At 41.5% G+C, this 25,974-nt stretch overlaps 1 protein-coding gene across 13 annotated transcripts in view; it reads right to left on the bottom strand.

Moving 5' to 3' along the window:
- Nucleotides 1-25,974, bottom strand: part of PKP4 (plakophilin 4) — a 228,450-nt gene that overhangs the window by 17,290 nt on the left and 185,186 nt on the right. For all 13 annotated transcript variants that reach the window (XM_031651271.1, XM_031651277.1, XM_031651275.1 and 10 more), the window contains 6 exons: nt 23,351-23,483; nt 21,419-21,632; nt 5,775-5,958; nt 2,703-2,820; nt 1,074-1,265; nt 717-890 (listed from right to left, as the gene is read on the bottom strand). In XM_031651271.1, coding sequence (XP_031507131.1) covers nt 717-890; nt 1,074-1,265; nt 2,703-2,820; nt 5,775-5,958; nt 21,419-21,632; nt 23,351-23,483 — 1,015 coding nt within the window. The remainder of the gene's footprint in view (nt 1-716; nt 891-1,073; nt 1,266-2,702; nt 2,821-5,774; nt 5,959-21,418; nt 21,633-23,350; nt 23,484-25,974) is intronic.

The following is a 25,974-nucleotide window of genomic DNA, read 5'->3' as shown; positions in this document are numbered from 1 at the left end:
TCCTTTCCTTGAATCCACCTTTTGCACTGCCATGTAAGTGGGTGAGCAGTGATGACATTAGCCCGTCTCTGTCACTCATTTGCCCAGACTCTTTCAGTAACCCCTCCTGTGTGCAGGTTAGGACTCAGCTCCTGAAATTTGGCCTTCAGGCCTATCCATGATGCCTGGCTCCACACTGGGCCCCAGAGGGCAGCCAGTGGTCCTGGCCCACACTGTCTTCTCTGCACCGCGATACTTTCCTCCTATTGTCCCTGTTATCTGGATGGCTCCCTCTACACTGCAGCCTCAGCCTCTACTGGCTTACTTTCATTCATCCTTAGAGATTCTGCTGGGCAGCATCCCCTTCAGGAAATCTCCTCCATGTCCTCACTCCGCATTTTTCCTGACCTTCCCTTACACTGTGTGGCTGGGTTAGATGTCTTCTTTCAGGACCCCACAACACACACATCCTGTGGCTTCTACACTGTGCTGGCACCATCCATTTTTCTCACTAGCCTTCTGTTTCTCACAGTGAGGGACTTGTATTTATCTTTGGATCCCCAGAGCAACTGCTTGTCTCCCTTTTTTCCCTTTATCCCCTTCACAGACAAATGAAATGGTAACTGTGACCATTTCATCATCAGGGCTGATCTGACTGAGGCAGAACATATACATGTAACATTTCAAGTTAATTTGCAAAGATGGAAAGAAGTGTAGATACGCGGAAGTCATCCTACCTTCCAGTTGCCAGCAGAGAGGTTCTGGAGAGACCCGGCAGAGCCTTCCAAGGTGGCTGGGTTGGAACTTTCTGCTAGAAGAGTCAGATATGGTTTTACCACCGATGGGTGCCACAGCATCTCAACCCCTTTGGGGGACTTGGACAATCCTGGGATAGGACCAACTCCATCCCACTGAAAGACAAATAGCACACGTTAAATGGAGGCAGAATGAACATGATCTTCAATACTTGAAAACATTCACCTTTGCAGGACTCAGCTATAGCTATGCAGAAAATTTATTTTCTTGCCAAATATGTGATTCCTCACTCCCAGAAAAATGAAACGTGAGAGTCTCATATCAGATAAAATGCTAACTTGATCTTCTTGCGGAGTCCTCTTTTTCTTTTTCTTCTTCTTCCCCCAGCAGCTTGGCTCAGAGTCTTTGCTGGGAGACTCTTTTCCTAGTAAGTCATCCAATTCGTTCAGTCCCAGTAACCGGGCCTGGGGCACCTCCAGCTCTAGCCGATAGGACAGGTTCCTCAGGGTGCACACGCAGTTCTCCACTGTCTGAAACCCAGCATGGCGTATAATTAAAAACAACTCGGTACATTAGAGCAAAACACTTCTGTACTGAACACTGCAGACAGGAAATAAATGGGAAATATGAAAGAACTACTTTTTATTTTTGGGAACTTGAAACAATCTGAAGAGGGAATTATGATTCTAGAGTGTTTGTGGAATACCCAGATGACGGGATGCAGAGCCTTTCTCAGTCCTGCTGAGGATCTGACTTCATGCCGACTGCAATGCATGAGGCTCCGGCCCAGTGTTTCTCCTCAGGGCTGCTGCCGTGCAGGCTGCACCCAAGACGCCTGAGCCTCACTTCTCACTACTGCAGATCCTTGGCATGACGACAGATGCCCCAACTCCCTCCCTGGGGACAACCATATCCCCAAGTTTCATGTCTGCCTCCTTCTCAATCTCCCAACTCCATCCTTCTTTTGAGCCATGTTCAGAGGTGTCTTTCCCTGTTGACATTTGCCTTCTGCACACGGTCTTTTGTTCCTTAAAAGACTGTTATCACACCTCTGATTGGGAGGCCAACTGTCATTTAACTGAGTGTCTAAAACCAAGTTCAGCATTTGCCTATCTAGCAAGCTTCCCTTTCCAACTTGCTTACTCCTCTCAATTTCATCTGCAGATCTCCTGGTTCAATGAGGCTCAAACAAAAAGTGTTTCCTTGTATTCCTCTCTCTTTTCCCAGGCACTTATCATCCTTTTTCCTCTCAGGCTCACCCTTACAATCCAACACCTTCCAAAGGCCTCTCCTAGTCCAGTCCATCCTGACACCAAGTATCTGGCTCGCTTTGGAAGTCCTGACACTTTCAGTCTCTCTTTCCTGTACTTCCCACTTTCCTCGGTCCCCAGGAAGATCCTGGATGGTCGTCACGGCTGACAAATGATGAGCAGAACGCCCTGCACTCGGACACAGGAGGGAGAGGGTAAGGGGCTCATGCTGGGGACAGACCAACCACAGGGCAGCAGCAGGAGTGGGTGTAGAGAGGTGCAGCAACACTTAGTGCTGGGGGTGGGGACTGTGGACTGCACTGCAGCCAAGAGGGCAGAGAGTTTGGGGGGATTACAGTGCCTCAACCAGGAACTTTTATTCAGTAGATACTCAAGTACTGATGGCTCTGATTCTAGTGGGGATGCAGAATTGGAGGAAATAGCAGCATGGGTACCACCCTGAGAATGAGCCTAGGAGAACCAGAGAGAAAGCCTTTACCACACCAAGCCACTCTGTTCTCACGGTTCTCAGGATATTTTCTTAAGTTGCCACGTCCTTGCTCCTATAATTTTGGAGACTTGCCCTTTGATCTGGAGAGTGGCCTCCTGAGGAGGACAGGCTCTACAGGTCAGAAAGAACCAATGGCATGCAAATAGTGGCACCAGGCACCATGGTAACCTGCCACCACGCCCTCCTGCAGCCAGGCCGGCACTGACCTTGCTGTCGTAATCAGATGTGTTCACACACGTGTGGATCACATACAACAGCGAGTCTACCAGCCCCTCGCAGGACCGCATTTGCTTCCGAGCTTCTTCCCCCGCGGAGCTGAGGTTCCTAAAGGGGTGGAGACAGGAGGACCTGCTGAGATGAATCATGCACTCATCAGCCACGTGGACTTACCTTAAGGATCTGAGAGAGCAGACAACAGGTGGCAGCCACTTAGAGGTCTGAGGAGGCACTGAGGGCTTGCACAGTAACATCCCTGAAGCTCACAATGGTGGCCGGCTCCTCATTATCCACACATGGAAGGGAACCGGCACATTTGGACTGTATCTCCCTCATGATGTGTCACTTTCTAACTCCCTCATGTAATTGTTTAGGGGCCTATTCTCCTGAGCTTCTTCATATGTAAAAGGAGGAAAATAACAGTAACTACCTCACAGGGTTGTTGTGAAGAAGAAGTGAGTTGCTACATAGAAAACAATCAGAAAAGTGCCTGCTTCCTGGAAGGCCGCCTGCTCTCAGTCATGGTGGTGGCTACTTCTAGACATGCTGTACCTCCCTTGTTAGGCCAGAAGCTTCTTGCAGTCCCCTGGGCCTATTATAATATTTTGTGTACAGTAAGTAGGTGGTCATTAAATGTTTCTTGGATGAACAGAGGAAACATATAATTTCTTGTATTATAAACATTTCTAGTTAAATATAGATATTTGCTTATGCTAAAACTTTTCTCGTCTTTTCAATTATAAAACACCCAGAAAACGGTTTTCTGTCTAAATTTTTTTATATCAATTTGTCTTCATAAATTGATACCAAATAAGGATCTATTTTGTGTCCCATTAACAATGGTTCTAGGCTACCTGTAAAATTATGCAGATTGAGAATTTGCAAAACTGCGACTAGATGAGGGGGCAGTGGAACGGCGGCTCTCATCTGCCCTGCCTCTCCGCACCACCTTCCTTTTCTCCACTGGCTTCTGGGACCCCACCCGGCTTCTCTCTCATCTCGCGCTTCTCAGACTCATCTGCCCATGGAAGCGCCCCAGGTCCTGTGTTGTCTTCATCTTAGCACTCTCCGAGGTGCCTTCTTCTGCTCCTTGGCTTTAATACAACCTATGGACCCATGGCCATAGGCTGGCACACATCTGCCCTTAGCCCTGACTGCTCTCTAGAATTGCAGATTCTAGAGCTGCTCACCTGCTCACCCTTCCAAGCATTCTTCTCCCTTACCCCCATCAAGCCCTTCTGTGCTTGCAGCTGATCCAGCCAAAGATCTAGGTGTACCCTTATTTCCCCCCCTTTCCTCACTCCTAATACTCAAATCTATTAGTAAGCATTGTCAGCTCTTCCTCCACAAAATAACCCAAATCTGCCTACCTCACCCCAGCACCTGGGTCTAGGCCACTCTCACTGTTTGCCCGGATCTCTGCAACAGCCTGATGTTCCTGTCTCTACTTCTGCCCATACTCACTCTTCCACACTGCACCCAGAAACGAACCCCATTACTCCACTGCTTAGAACACTCTGATGGTTTCCCATGGCACTTGGAATAAAATGCAAACCCCATCTGACTTACAAAATCCTACATCATCTGGTACCACTCTGCCCTTTGCTCAGTAGGCTATGGCTGCAAGCTCATTTCTGGCCCAGAACCTTTACCGTACCCATTCCCTTGACTGGCCTATGACTCTTGTCTTCCCCAGCACCACCCTCTAGTGAGTCACTCCTTGTGGTATGTCAGATGTAGGCTTAAATTTAAATTCGAGACCCCCTGACCCCCAAAGTAACCATTCAATAACCCTCACTATTTATTTTTATAGCACCCTATTTATTTTTATAGCACCTACTGTTATTTTCTTATTTCCTTGTTTGTCTGTCTTCCTGGAAGAATGTGGTTCCATCAGAGCAGGGACCTAGTCTGTTTTATTGGTCATTGGTTTTACACAGAGGGCATTCACCAAATGTTTCTATCCCTCACCCACAGGGGGAGTTAGGGTGAGTCCTGCCCCAGGCTCTCCCTGAAGCCTAGCTGGCTGGCTGAGGAGTAATCCTAGCTCTTTGGATGATTGCTAGGCCACGAGACCCACCCTAGGATGCAGGCATCTGAATTAGGAGGAGCTGGCCTGCATTCTGAGATCCTAATTCTTGTTACCTCCCCACCAGCACTGCCCCCTGACCGGGGCTGATAGCTACCTGTCACAATGCTAGAAGGCTGCAGACCAGCGACGCAAGCTTTGCTGTCTTTCAGGCTATCTGTCTTGGTGATGCTTAGATGTTAAACAACACTTACTGAGTGCTCACATGATGACACTGCGCTAAGCACCTTCCACAAGCACCTGCTGACCCCTCACAGCTCTGAGGCGGTATTATCATCCCTATTCTACAGATGAGGAAACGGAGGCTCAAAGGGGTCCTGGAAGCCAGGCGGTCTGAGACCAGAGCCCACTCTTTCTGTCCCTGTTCCACTCTGCCCTAAGGCTTGCTTCCAGTTCTCAGGATACTGTAAGGCTGGGAAACAGGGTCAAAATGGAGCTGATGAGTGTTAACGGCAAATAATGAACTCTACTGTGCACGCTTGCAAGAGACTTTATATATAGACTTTAACTGTAAAAGATAATGACTAAAAAAGAGTATTTGGGCTCATGTTCGCTTATTTATAAAACTTGAAACTGATTGTTTAAATCACACACCTCTTTAAAAGCAAAATGGTTTTAACCATCACATTTTGAATTTAAACAAACACCAGGCTGCAAACACATTAGCAATCAGAATGTGATTACCAGAAAAATGCTGTTAAAGTGGAAAACACTGGAATTTTGGCAGTAATCTTAGACTGAAAGGGCCTTTTTGAGTAAGTCACAGAAGAGTCATTTACAAGATAACTTCTTTAAGGCCACAAGTCTGTGCTCATGATGTTTTTCTCCCAGAATAACAAAGTTCAGTGGCCTAAATTTTGAAATAAAAACTGGAAACTTAGATAGATAAAGTAAGTCCTCCTAAAATCAATTTACCTATGACACATATTATTTAATCACAGAACTAATTGGAAAGAAGAAATAAAGAATTTACCTCAGGCAACCTGTCGTGTTACGCAGAACTAGTGAAGTCTGAAATTTAATTTTATGATCATCATCAAAAGAAGAGTTATTCCATCCAGAATGTGGAACGATCACAGTGTTTGTTAAGGTTGAAAGAGCATCTCGAATGATTGTCATTTTTACAGCATCACATGAGGATAAATTCCAAAGAACTCCTAAAAAAGGAGATTTAAAAGATCAAATAGTTAGAGATCCTGTGGCTTTAGAAATAAAATAAACATATTAGCTCTAAATAATATGAAGTCAGTCTGTTCCAAACCTAATCTATGGCCTGTATTTGCAACCAGGTTGGGGAGAGACCTCTAATAAGTTTTGAGTGAATGTATGAGCCTCCGACAGCATATTACAAATTCTTAATATTCACTCTCTTGGATTTTAGAGCCTCTGTATCTATCAGGCAAGGTGACTGTGGATTTTGCAAAGCAAATTAGTTACTCTGTAAAGGGAGAGGGGCACAATCCAAGCAAGGGTCTTGAATATAATACATTTGTGATTTTTAAAAAACTGCTATTCATTGCATTGTATTTTACATTTAATGGCTGTGTGACAAACCATTTTTAGAATTTAGTACTTGGAAAAATATTTTTTTCTTGAAAGACTGGCATGTTTTTCTTCATCTGCTTCCTTTTCTTACTTTTGCTATCAGGAAGCTCAAGTTTCAATAAAGCACTTGCCGTAATTTTCCTGGCATGGACGTTTGTTATATTTGCTTCATCCACCTTACTTAGATAAGGTTTAAACACTTCTATCTCAATTTTAAGAGTTTTATTATCATGTGCTTTAGAAATACACGTTACTGTCATTCCTTTTTGGAGATAGGTGAAACTAACAATAAATTAAGAAGCGCCTGTATTGTAATTCATATCAAGATTTCAGGATAACAGATCCTAAATGGAGCTTATTAGAGTTCTATTTAATGATATTAGAGGGCCTTAATCTTTGCATCAAGTATGAGGTAGCTTAAATTATTATCATAGCACAGGTTTTCCAATAATTGCTCTCATAGACATTGGAGTGAATTTGAGATGATACCTACCCTAACGTCATTTTCACATCAGTGCATCTTCCTGAGTAAGAGGAAAGTAGGTGGAGAAGAGATGGTGCAGCTGGTTTTCTCTGCATTCAAGTTCCCCAGAGCCCTCTACTCCTGACATGTCCCTGGCAAGTTGCTCAAGTCTGTACAGTGCTTTCACAACTACCAACACACAAAAACATTTGTGGCCTTGCAAAGAGAGAGGGGTGGCAAAATCTGCCTATGTCCACGAGAGCGTGTCAGGCCTGTGAACATGACTGATCAAGAGCATGGCCCAGAGACAAGACTGACCACTGCTGCTCCAGCTGTCACAGCCCAAGAAGCCAGCCTGGACACTGCCTGCTCAGCCTTCTCTGGGTGCCCCTGTAAAGGAGGGTGGTATGGGGAGGAAGACAGGAACTCCTTCCTTTGTGGAGGAAGGGGAGGTAGAAGCCAAGGGCTAGAAGTGAAGAGAGTGAAACAATCCTCTGACTCTAAACTGCGTGAGGACTGCCCCTTCCCAGGCCTGTCCATGTGCTGTGGAGGGAATGGTCGGACTGGAACCTGATGCTTGTGCTCTGGCCTCCTCTTGTGTTCTGCTCTGGACCTGTGCCCATTACTCTCCTCTTTCACTTGGCTTTGACTTCTAGATCTTGCTGATTTGGTTTCCCTTGTTCCCCAAGGACTTTTACCCCTTTTCTGCTCCTATTCCACCATAACTGCAGTCTTCAGGACACAGAATGGGAGGGAGACTTAAGACAGTTCTAAATCAGGCAAGCAAAGACCCTGCTTTACCTCTGAAAGCTTGTTCTGTTCTTCTTTTCTTCTGTTCATGACAGACCTTTGCTTATATAATTATGTTGGGGTACACAAAAACTAGGGTCCTGGTTAGAAGGCAGCACACATTATGGGTACTTATGAAAAAACTTAAATTCTACAGTTGGAGCTATTTCTCCACGGATTCTTAGAAAATTGGCTATGCTTCTATATAAAGTGCTTTTGGGCAATGGTTTTAAACTGTGCTCCCTGGAACCTGGGGGTTTTGCTGGCCTCCCGTAGCGGCAGCCACGCGAGGAGTTGGGGAAGAATTGGTCCTAAGGCTCCGGATCCCCACCCCAATTGACTCAGAGCAGCTTCATATTATCTATGCTCAATTTTGGGCTTCATTGTGTTTCTGTTTCAAATCTAAAAGACATCTGATAAGCCTGACGACCACAGAAGGGACCCGGGAGCTAAGGATGAGAAACACTTTTTTTGGCAGTCTGTCCTAACCAAATAACAGGGCAAGGGAGTGAAAACAGAAGACAGAGTTGGGTCAAGGCATAGCAGAGCAGGACAACAGACTCTGTCACTAACATGGGCTTTAACATTTCCTGCTAGGGAGGCCAACCATAGCCACCCTGGGCCCTGATGGGGCCTCCAGGAGCATGAGCCAGCTACAGCGGCAGCATGCGGCCCAGAAGCCATCAGTGGGAAAAGGGTGATTCCCTAACCTCCCCTGCGGACAGTTTCGTAACATGTGATTCCTAATGCCATTGGCACAAATTTTCTGTCACAGCTTTCGAATTCCTCAATGCATGGTGGAGAGCTGCATTTTTCAGTAAGATATTTTCAGCTTCACAGAATAAATGCATTCCAGTAAAGTCAGCTGTTTATGGAAAGTCAAGTCTCTCATACTATGATACTGGATATATACACAGAAAATTAAACAAGCTGTGTCACAAACTTCAGGTGAAAACATGACTAAGAAGAGTGGTTCTTCAGCATATTGGATCCTGGAGGTGATACCTAGAAATTATCTGATTGCTTTCAGAAAAACCCGTTTTTGTGTTGTTTCTGTCTCTACTCCCAGCTACTTGTAACACCTACTTCTGGCAAGAGGATATTTCTCTGATTTGAGAATTTCCCTGATTTTCATGCTGGTGGTAGAATTTTGTCCTGCTCTTTCTTTTTCTTCGCAGGCATTCAGAATGACTGATGGAGCTGTATGTCATTCTACAGCTTAGTATTAGCCAGTATATATACTTGGGATTGGACATAGCGTAAACATTCCTAAATCAATGTAAACAATGGTAGCATCACCATTTACCGTGGCTTTACTCTGTGCCAGGCATTGTGTGCTTTACATACAATACCTTAAAGACAAGTTGTCCCAAATTAATTAACTTTCCTTTTTAAATATTTTTATAGGTTTGAAATTCTACATGTCGATTAAAAAAAAAGATGAACATTTATATGCTGAAATTTAATTTTAATTTCATTAGACAAGTATTATATAATGAGGAAGAAATACCCTATCATTATCCATCCTTTTATATATATGTTGTGTGACACAAATGCAGGACACATGGTAGGTGGTCAAAAATATTTGTGACGGATCCATTTTTATATCTTGTATTTGTTTTTAGATTTCTCTTTTATTTCCTGCCTATCGGACTTAGCTTGTAAGAATTATTATTATTACCTAGCCTTTGTGCCTTTTCGTAAAACTGAGTATTCAGGAGTGTCTTTAAAATTTGCAACTAGGGGGAGAGGATCTCTAACAAAGTTTGTCAGCATAGTTTTGCCTGCCTTTCACATTGAGACCAAAATAGATGGGTGCTGAAACCACCATCTTAGTTATGGGGATAGGAGAATCCAGTTGCCATTCTATCTCCCAGAATCAGAAAAGTCACACCAACATGCCAGAATCCCCATCCCTCAAAGTGCAAAATAGAAAGGAACAGTGCTGGCAAATTATAAAATATAAAGTTGTTAAAAAAATATGTTCCCCTTCAGTAGACAAGCTGACTCTGCTATCTTTCAGTCAAGTAAAATGACTTATGGATCATAACAGTAGCCTACCATAGAAATTCAGGCTTTCATTTCTGCAACTTCCAAAAAAAAAAAAAAAAAAAAAAAAAGTTCACAGTTATTCTTGACCAGAAAAAAGGAAAGGTTCTATTTTTGCTAAGTATGTGGTGTTCAAGGGACCCACAAAAAGGCAACTTTATCACCCTGCATTGTGTGTTATATTATCCCTCTAATCCTGCACTTCACAATGTAACACAAAGCTGCCACCTTCGGTATGGATTTAACTCACCATTCTGAGCAGCAAAGCAAGTCTCAAGGCACTGCTTTTTCTTCCTTACTTTCTATTCCAAAACTAAGGTTATATAAAGCCAAAACAACCAGTTCTAGTCAACAAATAATGGATGAAAAAGATTTAATTAAACTTAAAAGCCTTAAATATAAAATGATTAATTTGGCTTTTTTGCTCAAAGTAAAAAGCACCTCTCTTAAGACCGGCTAATAACACCTGTGTGTGCTCGACCTCACTAAAACAATGTTCTCTCCACTTTGTCTAGGGCTTCATTTAATGGGTCAGGAAGAATCTTGCTAAGGCAGTAAATAATGAATAGAGAATATACCAAGTCCCAGATGTTGTAAGACTGATGAGAAAATGAAGAGCTGTAGGATTAGCCTTCTCCATCAACATGACAAACCTCTAACTCCAACATCCTAATGCAAAATTTGCTTCAAAAACATTTATCGCCATATTCCATTATCTCCTGGTTCCCAATGGGAAAGTTAAAAATAAACTAGAATTTGGTTGAGGAAGCTTGAGGTTTTATTTAATTTAAAGCAATTAGCTATTTGTTGTGAGGACTAAGAATATAAATATACAAACTAATTTAGAAAATATTAGGGAGTTTCATGCATATTATTGTAGAAAATGCTGCTTATTCTCTGTCACAGGAACAAGTACATATAATTATGAGTAACCAATAATCACAATGAAATACTGCCACGAGAGATGAAAGTTCATTTTCCCCACAAAGAATGAATAAAGTAATTAAAATACCATTTCACATAAATCCTACGCTGCACAATTTTGAAAGAGCTCACATTTAAAACTAGCTTTATAGCTATTCTAATGGCCAACTGATAATTTTATAGTCAAATTAGAAGCTGATTTTACTGATTAATTAAAATAATAGCAACTATTTGAAAAATGCACTTCTTAAAGGATATTAAAAAACAACCAAACAACATTTGGAAAATGCGATTTCTCTGGTGGCGGATACGCACGGCAGCCTACTCAACTGTTTTTCTTTTTGATGTGAAAGACAATCTTAAACCATTCATTTTTAGACAGCAGTCAATTTATGCCATGTTTCCTAATTATATTTTAAAAAGCCCAAGTGTTTGTAGATAGTCAAAAGAAAAAAAGCAACAGCTAAAAAGGTGCCAATGTGCTTCAAACATCATCACTGGACAGGCTCCTGCATTTTCCTTCTTGAGTGAACCTTGCTCTGAGCGCTCTGGTTCCAGTTGTGCTCTTTCACAACACGTTCATGAGGGAGGCAGGTAAAACTACCCAGGCTCAGGGTGTGAGGAACCGTCAAGGAGATAACAGATGCTAAGGTCTTGTGCACACTCAACCCCCACTCCATTCCCAGTACAAAGCAAGTATCATGACCAGTGGCTAATGCGACTGTGCATTCCCGATGAAGCTCTCTGGGGGAACACTGACCCGTATGTATTCCTCCCCACCGCCCGCCCCAGCTCCTGGCAATTCTGCATCTATGGGCTCACTGGAACAGACTGGTGTTATAAATAACCACCCTGCAAACATTCTTGAAAAATGGGGGTAGAAATATTAGATTAATAGCACAAGCATAATAATATCAGGGCTGCAGATTTTATCAGGGCTCTTGCCTGCTTCTCCTAGCACATGCCTCCATTATCATTCCCTATATAGTCTCTGGCTGAAACACTCAAGATCTAGCAAACACACATCTTCATTTCTTCTCTATGCAGCTGCCATTGAAGTTCTCCCCTTAGCCCAGTGGGTTTTTATAAACTTCTGTGGCTTTTTCTTGGGAAGAGAGTAATGCCAAGATGCTATGGGGCCTACATCTTGCTACGATATGGCTTCCTGCCAGCCTTAAAGTTACACACCTTGCACCTTTGAGATTTACGTTACCTCTACCCAAACGCAGTATAGACCTGTGCTGCCCCATATGGTGGCCATCAGTCACATGTGGCTACTTGAAATATAGCCAGTCCAAATTGAGATTCACTGTTAAGTAAAAAATAGATTATGAAGACTGGGTACGAAGAAGTGAATGCAAAACATCTCATTAATAATTTTTATATTTCTTAGAAGTTGAAATACTTTGAAACTATTAGGCCAAATAAAATATATTATTAAAATAGATTTCCCATGGCTGCTAGAAAACATAGAAAATATGCAGCTCATATTATTCTCCTATTGAACAGCACTGGTAGAGATGCTTGCTTGCTTCATGCCAGACTCCAAGGGAGACACACAGGGGAGCCGTCTGTTCTCAGGGGGGCCTTACCACAAACAGTTACACCACCAGGCAGTTGTGACGAAGGGCAGGAAGAGCAACAAGTATGGCTTGAATATCCTGTGTGCCAGGCGCTAAACACACATCATCACAAAAACACCAAGCTGCAGGTAATGTGTTATTGCTGGGGACACTGAGGTTTGACAGTGGTGATGTGCCTGGAGCCACAGAGCTGGAAGGAAACAATAGCTCCAAAGCTCACGCTCATTCGAGACCATGCCACTTCTCCCTGGATGTTTTTCAAAGTGTGTGAACTTCTGTTTGATAGAAGGATGGAAGACCACATTTGAGTTGGAGTGTCAAGGACAGAGGCCAGAAAGAAGCAGGTTTGGGGTGCAGAGCTCTTTAGGCCAACTATAGCCTGGGAAAGGAGCAGAAGGGGCAACGGAGCTGGCTGGCAGGTCACAGGAGCTACTGATTTGGACAGGCAGGTGGGAAAACCTGAACTGCCGGCACAAGTGTTATCCCAGGGATGAGGGTGAGGCCGATGGGCCAGGAGGGGCAGAGCCTATTTCACAGGACAGGATGGAGGAGGGAGGTGTTGAGGACCTGAAGGAGTGAGGAGGCCAAAAGGGAACGGAAGTGCCTGTAGTGAGAATTTGGAGCCAGATGCAAACTGAGGGTGACGTCACAGGTAAGTCAGCAGTTTGAATATGTGTGAAAATATGGTGCTGTTAACAGAAATGAGGAAGTCAAGGGGATGGTGGGGAGAATCAGTGCCATAAAAATGTCTGCTGGGCTAATCAATTGCCCAAGCTTTCTAACAGGGCTGAAGGCTGTCAACAAATTATGAAATCTAAGTGAAACTGAAATAATGCGAAAACAATTATTGAGACAGGGATAAAACTACTGTCCTCAGTTATAGAAAAATACCTTTCTCTGGATAAATTCTGAGCAAAACAAGTCGTGGTGGTACGTAGCCATTCCCAGCGTTTCTAAGATGCCACTATCTGAGCAGAGTTCCTGAAACCTGTGCAGTGATCCCTCCATGCAGTGAGGCTCCTGGTCTACAGGTGTGGCTTGAGGCTTTCTCCTTCCTGCCCCGAAGCATGAGAGACTGACTGCTGCACTCCCTGCTGGCTGGCACAGAGCACTGCAGGTGGTGGACAGGCCTGCCTTACTCACCTCTGTGTTCCCTGGGATTTCCTGCACAGCAGATGCATAATCCTCATGGGGCATGGGTGAGCTCACTCAGGTCCAGCTGTGCTCGGAACATCACCATCTCAGCTTTCAGGGCAGTGGGAAGTGGATGCTCAGATGGTCTGAGGGCAAGATGCTTCCTAGGAGGGAGCTGTGTGGAAGTAAGCACCTGGCGTGGCCACAGAGGCTGCACACAGGGGCCCCAGGCTGCATATTCCATTTAAAGGTGATTGTTTCTGCTGTTGAAATTTTCCTCTAGCTGGGACAAGATAGATCTTTAGTGCCTTTAGAGAATATAAGGGTTAGCCCGAGTTTCTGTGATTCTGCAGGCATAAAGGTGGATCACAGCACCTTTGAAAAGATCTATCAATTTTTAGAGATCCATTTACAGAATCATATTTGCATTTTAACATATTCTTCTTTACTCTAATTTTACTACTTCATGGGTATGCTTTGAGGATTAATGACATAATGTAGTTATACAGTTCTATGTTCCCTGGAAAGGCATTTCTACAGAAAATAAATAAGCTTACAATTCAGAAATGCTGACTGAGAATTGCCCACATGGGACACAAAGAGTGGTTCCTTCTGTTGGAGCAGAGCTAATAAAAGGCCACACGAAAGGAAATTAGAGAATCCCTCTGGGGCAGAAACGGCAGTGGGAGCAGTGGCCCTGGCCACCCTTGTTCTGCAGGTTATTTCAGTGTGACACAGAATTAAGTCATTTACACTGTCACAGTTACACTCTCATAGAGATCTGCCCAAGAAACTGTCACTGAAGTCATATATTCCACAGCTGACCTACATGTTCCAGGAACACACTTGCTCATTTGTAACTGCACTATTCAACACCCAGTTGTCTGGTGCTGGCAGAAGCTTAGAGACAAAGATGCCTCCAGCTGTAAGCTACAGAGCATCACACTCAGAAACCGCAAAGCATTTGCAGGACCTGGTCTGGGATCTCCAAATTTCCACCTTCCTTGCATTTATAGGCCGTCTAGTCAACTGAGGGAGCATGTCATAACAGGGTCTCTCTCGTGCTGAGAAGTTCCACTCTGACTGATGTCTGAATACCCAAGTCTTATTAGTAACCTTCTGAGACTCCCTACTTGACTGCCTCCTTGTGCCTGGCATTCGGAAGCCTACACTCAAAATATAGGGTCATATTCCACTTACAGAGTTGAATCTTTTCATACTCAAAACTATAAATCTTGAATTACAAGACCTGAAAATCACATTTCATAGGTTTCCTAAGCAAACTGAAGCTTTACTTGATCCCTAGTTTGATATTATAGTGCTAGTGACGAAATTCAGGGATATTTCTCTATGGTCCCGGATAAAATGCAGAGAGTAAAGTTTACTGTGGGGCTTTTTTCTTCTCCCTTTTGGGTGGTAATCTTAAAGAACAAGGGAAATAACATTTGTACCCTCCAGATTTAGCTCCTGTTCAGCCCTTTTCAGTGGCCAGGGTAGGCAGGGGAAGGGTCAAGGAAGAAACACCTCCAGCCTGGACATCAGGAACTCAGCCTGGAGACTTGCCTGCTCAGCCTTCCTGAACTTTAATTTCTCATCTGTAATAACGGGAAGATAGATTTCTTTAGGGTTCTTTCCTAAAGTTCTCTACCAATTGAGAATTGGTCTATTTATAATAGACGTTTTTTGTCTTCTTAGCAATTAAACTTTAAAAAATTTGTCATTTCTCATTACACATTTTCAGGGTTTGAAATGTTCAGTAAATAAGGGAATCTGTTTCTGTTGTTATTGTTTTATGTATTTTTTTGAGAGCGAGTCTCTGTCGCCCAGGCTGGAGGGCAGTGGCGCAATGTCGACTCACTGGAACCTCTGCCTTTCAGGTTCAAGCAATTCTCCTGCCTCAGACTCTCTAGTAGCTGGATTACAGGCATGTGCCACCATACCTGGCTAATTTTTGTATTGTTAGTAGAGATTGGGTTTCGCCATGTTGACCTGGCTGGTCTCAAACTCCTGACCTCAAGTGATTTGCCTTCCTCGGCCTCCCAAAGTGCAGGGATTACAGGTGTGTGCCACCACGCCCAGCTATGTTTTATAAAGTGGACCAAGTGATATGGATCCTTACTGATTTGGGCTGGGAATTGGGAGGAGATGTTGCTAGATTTCTAAAAATGACCCACACAGCTTCTAACAGCCCTAGTGGTCCATTACAGTAGGATAGAAAGTAACAGACGGACTCCTCTCTGGATCAGAGAATAAATGACCTGTTGTGAAGGCATTTATTAACTAGGCTAAGGGGACATGCTTCTAAACTGTTTTCATCCTGTAATGGCAAGTAACTGTCCAAAAGGCATGTCCACTAAACTCCTGCTTTTTATAGCACACAAGACTAATTCTTGCCAGAGTATTCTGCCCTTTGTTAAACCTTAGCCTGGCCCATCTACCCTTCCTTAGTTACAACTATTATTTTCTTATTAATTTATCATTGAATTAGAAATATGGAGCTAATGATCAGGAAAACAATACGCTTCATTTCATATTCTGCAGTGTCTGGAATCCATTGCTGGCATCCAAACATTTCACAATAAACAGTGGAAATATTTTACTTTGCTATATGGATGAATAATCACTAGCTAAATTGGAAGAAATGTACATGTAGCAGTCATATGAACAAAGTCTATTATTACTGAAGAACAAAGGCTAGAAGTGTGACGGTTTGGGACATCTGGTATACACATTAAAAAGCAGGCCTCCAGATTCTGTGCAATATCTTCAATGTCTATAGTTTTAAAAAATGACGTTTTCAGGATGCGCAATAACTTGAAACTCCTATTTCCTAGCTTAGAAACACTATTTAATTATCTTGAACAAATGAGTTCAACATATCTTTCTTAGTGACAAGATGTTCCCATCTTCCCTCCATACTTTGTGGCCCAGTAGACATTCATTTTATAACCAAACTGGGGAACAACCATACTTCATCCAACTTTCAAGTTTAAGTACAACAACAACAAAAAATACCTTTGGAATAAAAGAAAAATTACCCTAAGCACTCACATATATCAGCACTTAACGAAAAGCTCATTAGGTTTCAACTTGGAAAATGTTCAACACAATGAAGAAAACACAAGAATCATGTTACATATTAGAGAACCATTTTAATTAACAATGACAGCCATACTGTCTTGGGAAAATACATTTGAAGAAAAGTCCTTTTTCCTCTCTAAAAATAAAGATGTGGCCAAAAATATAGGCCCTGGGCAGTTATTGTGTTTAAAGCAAAGGCAAGGTATCTTTATAAAAAACAGCTAAAATTTCTCCACTTAAGTACAGTAAAAACTGCCAAACTGAAACAAAGGGAACCAGAAAAAAAAAGACTGGATTAATAACTGGGTTGAATTACTTAATATTAAGAATAAAAGAATTTCTAGTTTCAAGGGGATAGCAGTTTCTTCAAATTATGTAATATTTGAAACACAATGGTTCACTGTATTTTAACATTTCATGATCCTAAGTTGACTATAATTTTCACTTAGGAACGCATAGACCCTACCCACAAAGGCCAAGCACCGTGCAAGGCTGGTCATGGTATTTGTGAATGATACTAGCAGAACACTAAAATCTAAGGCTAATGTTCTGTTTTCAAAGGGGACTTTATAGGAGATGGGCACCTGATGGGGAATGCTGGGTGACATGGTCACATAGCACCTTGCAGCCTGAGTTCGGAGCAGATGTGCTTTAGTGACAGTTCAGATTGGGGGCTTACTTTCTTGGTTAGGAGTGCTGGTGGCTGGATCTAGGGTGGAACTGGTCTTTTTGTAGGGCCATTCCTATGCAAAAATGACCTCCTAAGCATTTGTATTTTTTGCCTTTTCAAGTTATATCAGATGTCTTCTTGCTGCTTTCTAGATAACTTTGTCCAGCCTTAACCCCACCAGGTAATGAGCTTCCTGTCCTGTGGTTTCATGCACGTGACTGCGACTACTCTGTATGGAAACTGTACAGGAGATTCAAGCACTGGATGGATTACTGAACAAAATGAGTTCTGAGGTCTCCCCCAATCCTGTGATTCTATAATTAAAGACGGCTTGAGCATTTGATGTGAGGAAGAGTTAATGAAAGAAGAAAGAAGAGTTCAAGGATCTCTTGATGTTTCCATGGTTTAAAATGTATCAAGGATCAATCACCCTTAAAATATTACTGAACATCAGTTAAGGTTAGTACCACTAAATTGTAGGACTGGGAAATGTGAGCAATTTTGCTGTCTCTATAAAGCTTAGACTATAAATACATGTACACACACAAAAAAAGCAACGATGCTAGATTTATATTGTGACTTGTTTCATATTAGTTAGACAATGTTTAGGTATAAATCAAACACAGCTGCCATTTGGCTTTTTGAACTGGAAACTCATTTCTGAAGTCTTCTGGTCCAACCTACTTTACTTATGGCAACTGCGTGAAGTGTTTGCCCACTGACCACTCTCATTTCAATGTTTTGAAGAAAACATTTGATAATCAGACCACATGTCAAAATAAATGATTAGTGGTAAAAGTATATAGTTATAAAGCAATTCTTAATGTCTCCTACTCTGTAAGTATGGCAAAAAAATTGTTTCTTATAGCCTAAAAGCTACTGGCAGATATTTTCAAGAGAAATATCAGAGGTACTTCTTAGTTTTACATTAGAAATGATATGATCTATTAGGAAAATAGCTCTTTTTGAATTAGAAAACACTTATATCCTCTCTTCAAGGCCAAGGTCCACGTCTTAAAAGATCTCATGTTCTCAATAAAATAAGGAGGAAAGCATCTATATTAGCACTCAATTCCAGAGTGTGCTCCAGGTAACCTGGCACATAAAAGTCCTTGGTAGTAAAGTCGGGCTCTACTTAAAGTAAATTTGACTTATTTTTAAATGTAAAGAAAAAAAGAGCACACAATCATGTACTTTTCTTCCTGTTTAACACTAAACCTTACAAATTCCTTGAGCTCAGCTCAGGAAAGGCACTGTAATAGTCGCTCCCAAGGAAAAACCTCAAACAGAAATTCAGAAAAGACTCATTCCTCCTATGAGAGGACAGAAGAGCAGGAAAAAGCTTCACATTAAGGATGTAAGGATCAAGTCATGATGAATCTGGCTAGTTAAATTTGAGGAGAAGCTGTGTTTTCCATGTCATTTGTCCTTGGATCGCCACTGCTGTCTCAGGGAGCAGCGCGCACAATTGTCTGCAGCCCTCCTGGCTGCATGGTGTTACTATGGGAAGACAACTGGACAAGACACAGGAAGTTCAAAGTGATGGAAAGAGAGACATCAGACAAAGCAGGGAAGCACTCATGCACTACAGATGATTCTGTCTCCTCTATGCCTCCCTAACAGGCGGATCAGGGTAAATTTGTGGGCGTAATCACGGTGACTGTGTTGACTTCTAGGATGAACATAGCTACATTTCAATTTTTTTAAAATTCTGTTTAGCTTGCTCTAATTTTCATTTTATAGCTACATGTACATGTTAGCAAAAATAATTTGTTTTTTGGTGAGATGCCTCAAAAGCATTTCAGAAAGTGGGAGTATTAATTTAGAAGCACTAAAGAATATTCAAAATACATTAAGGCAGATAGTCCATTCCAGACTTATGATTATTTGTAAAGTATATTCTACTTTTGGTATTTTGAGTACAAGGGACTATTAATGTTGTATTTTGAACATTAATATCTTATGAGAAAGTTGATTCCCCTTAAATATTGGATGCAGGATGGTTTATTCATTCCCAAGTGTTACAGAAACTACAACTCTGATTTCATACTGGAAACCTGGTGGGAATGAAATTAATTTTGAAGAAACGTTGTTTTAAAATTTTAAATTAAATATCTCAAGCGAGAAAAAAGGCAAAGAAAATATAAAACAAACACCCAGGTATGCTAGCTTTATCAAATATTAACATTTTGTATTTTGTATTTCAGAGTTCTCTAAAGAAACAGAGCTGGAATACAACCCACAGTCCCATTTTCCTCCTTCCTCTTCACAGAGGTAACCCCTATCCTGAATCTATTTTTATTATTCCAATTAGAAATTTTAACTTTATTGCATGTGCATATATCTACATCAATCTACATATTTAAAAACTTTATTCAAATTGTATTGCTCTGTAGTTATCATTCTGCAAGTATTTCTAAAGCTGTATGTATCTATGTTGTTATGTACAGTCTAATGTGCTTATTTTAACTGCTGTATGTGGTTTTGTTGTGTGAGAGTACTGCCACTGATGTAACCATCCTTTTGCCAATGAATTCTTAGTATTTTCCCTGAATTATCTATTACAAACAATGCTGTCATCAATGTATCCTCCTGCAGAACCATTCTTCCAGCTCAATCTCAAGTATCCTTGAATCCAGCCACTAATACTGCAACATCCAGGCGTTACTTACTCCTCCCTTTCTCTCACTCCCCACATCTAACCATCATGCCCAGACCATGAAATATTTCTGACTGCTCCACCCTACTCTTTCTTTTCATCAGTGAAATAGTTCAAGCTGTTATCATTGGACTGTTGGTCTGTTCACAGGCCTCCCAGACTCTCCCACTTCATATCAATCCTCTATCCTGCTGCCTGCTGGAAGGCATTTAAAGGCCTAAACTAGCCATGCCATACCCCAGTGTCCTCACTGCATGTGGGACACAACTAAGTTCCTTATAAAAATTCCCTAAATGGGCCGGGTGCAGTGGCTCACGCCTGTAATCTCAGCACTTTGGGAGGCTGAGGTGGGCGGATCACCTGAGGTCAGGAGTTGGAGACGAGTCTGGCCAACATGGTGAGACTCCATCTCTATTAAAAATACAAAAATTAGCTGGGTGTGGTGGTGCATGTGTATAATCCTGGTTACTCAGGAGGCTGAGGCAAGAGAATTGCTTGAACCTGGGAGGCAGAGGTTGCAGTGAGCTGAGATCACGCCATTGCATTCCAGCCTGGGTGACAGAGCAAGACTCCATCTCAAAAAAAAAAAAAAAGTTCCCTAAATGAAGACTGTATCTCTCTCTGGCCTTGTTTTCCTTAATTTTTGTTTTTTTGAATCAGGGCCTCACTTGTCATCCAGGCTGGAGTGCAGTGGTGTGATCATGGCTCACTGCAGCCTCAACCCCCTGGGCTTAAGTGATCCTCCTACTTCAGACTCCCAAGTACCAGGGACCACAGGCACGTGCCACCACATCCAGCTACTTATTTTTATTTTTTGTAGAGATGGGGTCTCCCTGTGTTGCCCAGGTTGGTCTTGGACTCCTGGCCTCAAGTGATCTTCTTGCCTCGGTCTCCCAAAGTGTTGGGATTACAGGTGTGAGCTACCACACTTGGCTCTTCACTAAGTTTTAACACAGCAGCCCCCTCTTGTTGGTAGCTCCAGAACTATATCCCATGCTGTTTCTGAGCTTGTAACTGGAAAGACCTCTGCCTATCCAGCCAGTGCTTCTTCATCCTTTAGGCCAACTTTAGTTTCATGTCACCCAGGGAACTTTGCTACCCATCCTCTGTGCCCAATGCAACCTCTGTTGAGTGAGACTTGCCACATTTCCCTGACACTCATAAAACCACCTGTGTTCCTCAGCAGTCTGAGGGTGACTTAAGCGCAGGCACTGGGTTTTATTCCTCTTTCTATTCCTGGGGCCTAGTAAAGTACGTGGGAATACAAACAGGCACTCAGATACCAGCTGAGCTAACGTGAAAGACAGCCAATCCATTAAGTATATTTTATTCTCATAATAAAGGAGAGTCTGCCTATTTAAAACAACTAGATTTACTATGAAATACATAATAAAAAATGTGGTATTTAGTCCTCCATGAAAAAGACATCTGTTAGCTGATATTTACAAATCATTAAGTACAGTAACTGATACTAATAGAGATGACCACATTGTAAACGGTTTCTGACTCATCAGACTAAACAATATATAATATATATTATTTATTATTATATTTAATATATATGTTAATATATATAATATGTATTATATATAATAATAAATAATGTATCTTATTATCTACTATCTGGAACCTCCAACTCCTCCACAGTGCCACTATACAAGGGCACAGTCCAGTCTGTTTTCAACATTTCCTCTAGGACAAGATCACATTCTATACCTACCTGTAACAAGCTCCCTTATTTCTGCATCAATAGATTTTCTCAACAGACGCAACAAGGCAGGTATCCCACCAACATTCTTCATTGCTATTTTATTTTCATCTGTAGACTTGCCAAAAACGAGGTTTCGAAGGGCACCACAAGCATTCTTCTGAACTTCTAAAACTCTGTGGTCCAAAAGGTCAACCAGATGCTTGATTCCCCCTAACCTACAAACCTAGAATGAAAAATACTAGGTATCAGGCCTAAGTAACATGCAATTAATCAGTGATCAAACAGAAGTCTGTTATGGAGAGATCACAGGATGTGGATATCTCCAGACCATTTCAAAGGTTACTTTTTATTCCAAATAAGACAACTTTTATAAATTCTAAGGAGAGGCCAGGCGCGGTGGCTCATGCCTGTAATCCCAGCACATCGGGAGGCCAAGGCAGGCGGATCACTTGAGGTCAGGAGTTCAAGACCAGCCTGGCCAACATGATGAAATCCTGTCTCTACTAAAAATACAAAAAACTTAGCTGGGTGTCGAGGCACACACCTGTAATCCCAGCTACTTGGAAGGCTGAGGCACAAGAATCACTTGAATCTGGGAGGTAGAGGTTGCAGTGAGCCAAGATTGTGCCACTGCACTCCAGTCTGGGCAACAGAGCAAGACTCTGTCTCAAAAAAAAAAAAAAAAAAAAATTCTAAGGACACTCTCTTAGATGATACTTTTCCTGGGTTCATGGCTTAAAAAAGAGATAGGAGATCTAGGTGGTTTGATATCCATTGGCAGGCGGCACAGTCCTCCTCCAACCCTCAGAACACACATCAAGAATTGTGCTTTCACTTCAGCAGGGCAATGTGCAAATATACAAACATAGCAAAGCTATATGCAGGGCTTGAGACAATATAGGAAATAATTTTTGACTTAAGTTATTTGGTTTCTAGAATGAGTTCTCGAGGCTACTCTCCTTAAATTTTCTTCCATTTGTCAATGCATTAGTACATTACTTGAGTATTTCTGGGCTTTATTTACTACATTCACATTTAGGTCTGGAGCTGTATGCTGTTTTGCATATTAAAATGATGAAAACCACTTCAGTTTTATATAACAGTGTGGGTCAGAAGAAGGTTTGAAACATTAAAGAATCTGTATGTTATATAGAATTATAGCCAATAACCAATAACTTGCTATGTTTCTATAAATACCAAAAAAACCCTGAAATAAAATATTCACGTATGTTTAGCATTAGTGATGGTTATAATCCTCTATAACTTATTTATAGTTGGCACCAACCTGACTAGAATTCCATAAAATACATGAACTCACTAGTTCAATGTATACTATAATTTTTACCTAGTATTTTTTTTTTTTTTTTGATATGGAGTCTCGCTCCCAGGCTGGAGTGCAGTGGCTCAATCTCGGCTCACCGCAACCTCTGTCTCCCAGGTTCAAGTGATTCTCCCGCCTCAGCTTTCTGAGCAGCTGGGATTACAGGCCATGCGCCACCACGTCCAGCTAATTTTTGTATTTTTAGTAGAGATGGGGTTTTGCCATGTTGGCCAGGCTGGTCTTGAATTCCTGACCTCAGGTGATCTGCCAGCCTCTGTCTCCCAAAGTGCTGGGATTACAGGCATGAGTCACTGTTGCCGGCCTAAAAAATATTGTTTAAATGCAAGTTAAACTGATTTTTGCTTCATGGTTTTATAAATAAGCTAATGAAGTAGACATATGATTTGAAAATGCTGAAAGCACTCCAAGAAATATATTTATCCTAGTTTTTCCTGAGAGATACTGAAATGCATAGTTAAGTCAAAGAGTATCTGGTATCAAAATATCCCTTTAAAAAGACTCTTGAATTACATCGGGTAATTTCGTAAATACAGAAGCATGTGGCTGTTAAATGCAAAGGCACTGTCTTCCCCAGTCATCCCAGGCACCGTGTCCTGTACCTCCATCTTCACTTTGTTGTCGCCAAAGCACAGGTGCTGCAGGTAGGCCGCTGCATTTGCTTGAACAGATGGGAACTGGTGCTGAAGCATGTGAATGACCTCAGGCAACTCAGGATCACGCCAGGCAAACTCCCTACATGAGAAAAACATGGCTTCAGAAAGGAAGGCCCATGTTGTAAAAATACACTGAACAAAAACACTTGTTATAAGGGAAAAAAGCTCTGCTGAGATAAAAATGGGAAGTTACAAAAATCCTAAAAAATACATACCTAAATAATTTTTCCCCCTGATGAACATATGCAGAGGCCCAGATGCTTACGATCTTAAAGAAATCATGATGCACAGATGCACAGAAAGAGATAGATTCAGGAGAACAAAGAAAATTCTTAATATAAGTAACTTTTCCACTCTAGTGCTCCTCCTCCTGGTTCTAATTTTATGTCTTTCTACCTATGTAAGAAATCTGCAGGTGCAAGGCACAGGTAAACACGTGCACTTCAGTGAAGTGAGATGTCATGCCTGAAGGGAGAGGAAGGGCTGGTGGGAACAGACAGAGCTGGCGTCAGCCTAGAAATCACAAACATTGTGGGCCTGAGGATTTTTAAGAAACAATGTTTATGGTTGCTCTTGAGTATAACACAGAAACACAGAAAACTATAAAAAAGAAAAAGTATTTGACCAGTCATCCTATATTCAGGATTACTGCTGACATTTCCTGTTTTTCTATATATGTGTGCAAAAGTGCACACGTGTGGGTTTGGGATTTTTTCCGTAAAACTGGGTTATTATTAAATAGCAGTTAATATTTCATAAACCCCTATCCTGTCTCAGGCACTATTCCAGGCATTTTATATATATTTATTAATTTATTCTTACCGCAACCTTAAAGATGTGGACGTTGAGGTAGAAAGGCCATGTGACTGGCCACGTGGCTGTAAACAGTGGAGTGGTACTCTGCCTTCAGAGTGTGTGCCCTCCAACACTATGCTATATCATTTTTTTTGACAATGATATATAATCATGCTATGTATATGTACTTTTGTACTTTGCTTTTTTTCAGCTAACATCCATTTTCAGGATTTTCTAATGTCCAGATGACATTATGCCAATAAGATATTGGCACAGTGTTTGGAATTCTTGTTAAATGTAAGTTTGCTCTTTTATTATGTGAAGAGCAGATTGTTAGAAAATGGCTCACAGAACAATAAATATACAGACTCTGATTACAGGATAAAGTTAGTTGTTTATTAAAAAAAGAATTCATAAAATTAATGACCGAGTGATACTTCTCTTGCCTGATTTTTGAAGCCTTAGAGTCTCTCTTGGTCTGGAAAGGCTCCATGCATTAACTTGTCAGACCACTGCAAAGGGGCTTGTCATCCCACACCTGTGTGCACACATGCATCCACACACACACACCACACTCAGTGAATCCTTACTGTGCTACAGTGCTGGAGATACAAATACTGGATAAGATATGATTCTATTTACAGGATCTTCTAATGCCAAACTAAAAAGTTCTGTCTTAATACCAATAACGGGAGGAGTTATCTTTTATTGAGTTTACCTTTATCAGGCTTTGTGCCAAGAACTTTACTTTCATTATCTCATTTACCTTTACTGTTGCCTCATGAGGTAAGCACTATTAAAATAACATTAGACACAGACAAGGAACTCAGGATTAGTAATTAGTGGTGGAGGTTAGTGAAACCCAGGTGGTCTATATGTGTGCCTACACATAAGGAATGAAGGTTGTGAAGCAGGAGAGTGAGAGGATATGACATGGTCACATTTATACAGACAATAACTCTGGTGGCCAAGGAAAGAATGTCCTAGAATACAAAAAGATGGGTGTCATGCAGAGTACCCACTATCCACACAGGAATCTACATAGCTGCTTGAAATGAAATAGACTTCGCTTTGATTTCTCTCTTTTCCTCATCTTACCTCATGGAATCCATCGGCAAGTTCTGTTGACTATCTACAAAACATTTAACATATACCAAATCCATTCATTTTCTCCATTTTGCCCAGAAGAGTCTAACAGTTTCCTACATGTTCTCTCTGCTTCTAATATTATCCCCCCACCCCACCTGCACCCCCAATCCATTCTTTATACAACAGCCAGATGATCTAAAAACTGAAGTCAGGTGTGAGATGGAGTTTCCGGCTTGGGGAACAGGCTGGATGACGACGTCATTAACAGACATTAAGAATATAGCCAATGCCAAAGAAGGCAAGATAACAGCAGAAAAAGCACAGAATATGGAGTTTGATTGCCTGGGTTTCAGTCTTGGGTCCTTCAATTTCTGTGTGATTTTGAAAAGCAATTAATTATTTGGAGCTTCAGTTGCCTCAAATGTAAAACAAGATCAATGAAACTAATATTTCAATCTTCACTGGTTGGTTGTGATGATTAAATGTGATGTTGAATACTAAAATATTTTATATATTTTTACTTCGGATACAGATGTTTTATTAATATTCATCGTCCCTAAAAAATGAGCTATTCCAAATAGATGAATTCCTGGTAACAAATAATTTTCCTTTTATATATTGAAACTGTATCAATCATTTCTCATGAAAATCTATCTAAAGCCTATTACGTAAATCTCTGTTGTACT

This window comes from Papio anubis, chromosome 10 (genome assembly GCF_008728515.1).
Source record: "Papio anubis isolate 15944 chromosome 10, Panubis1.0, whole genome shotgun sequence".
NCBI classification, from domain to species: domain Eukaryota; kingdom Metazoa; phylum Chordata; class Mammalia; order Primates; family Cercopithecidae; genus Papio; species Papio anubis.
The sequence above is the reverse complement of the archived record's forward strand: the minus strand, read 5'-3'. Positions and strand labels throughout refer to the sequence as shown.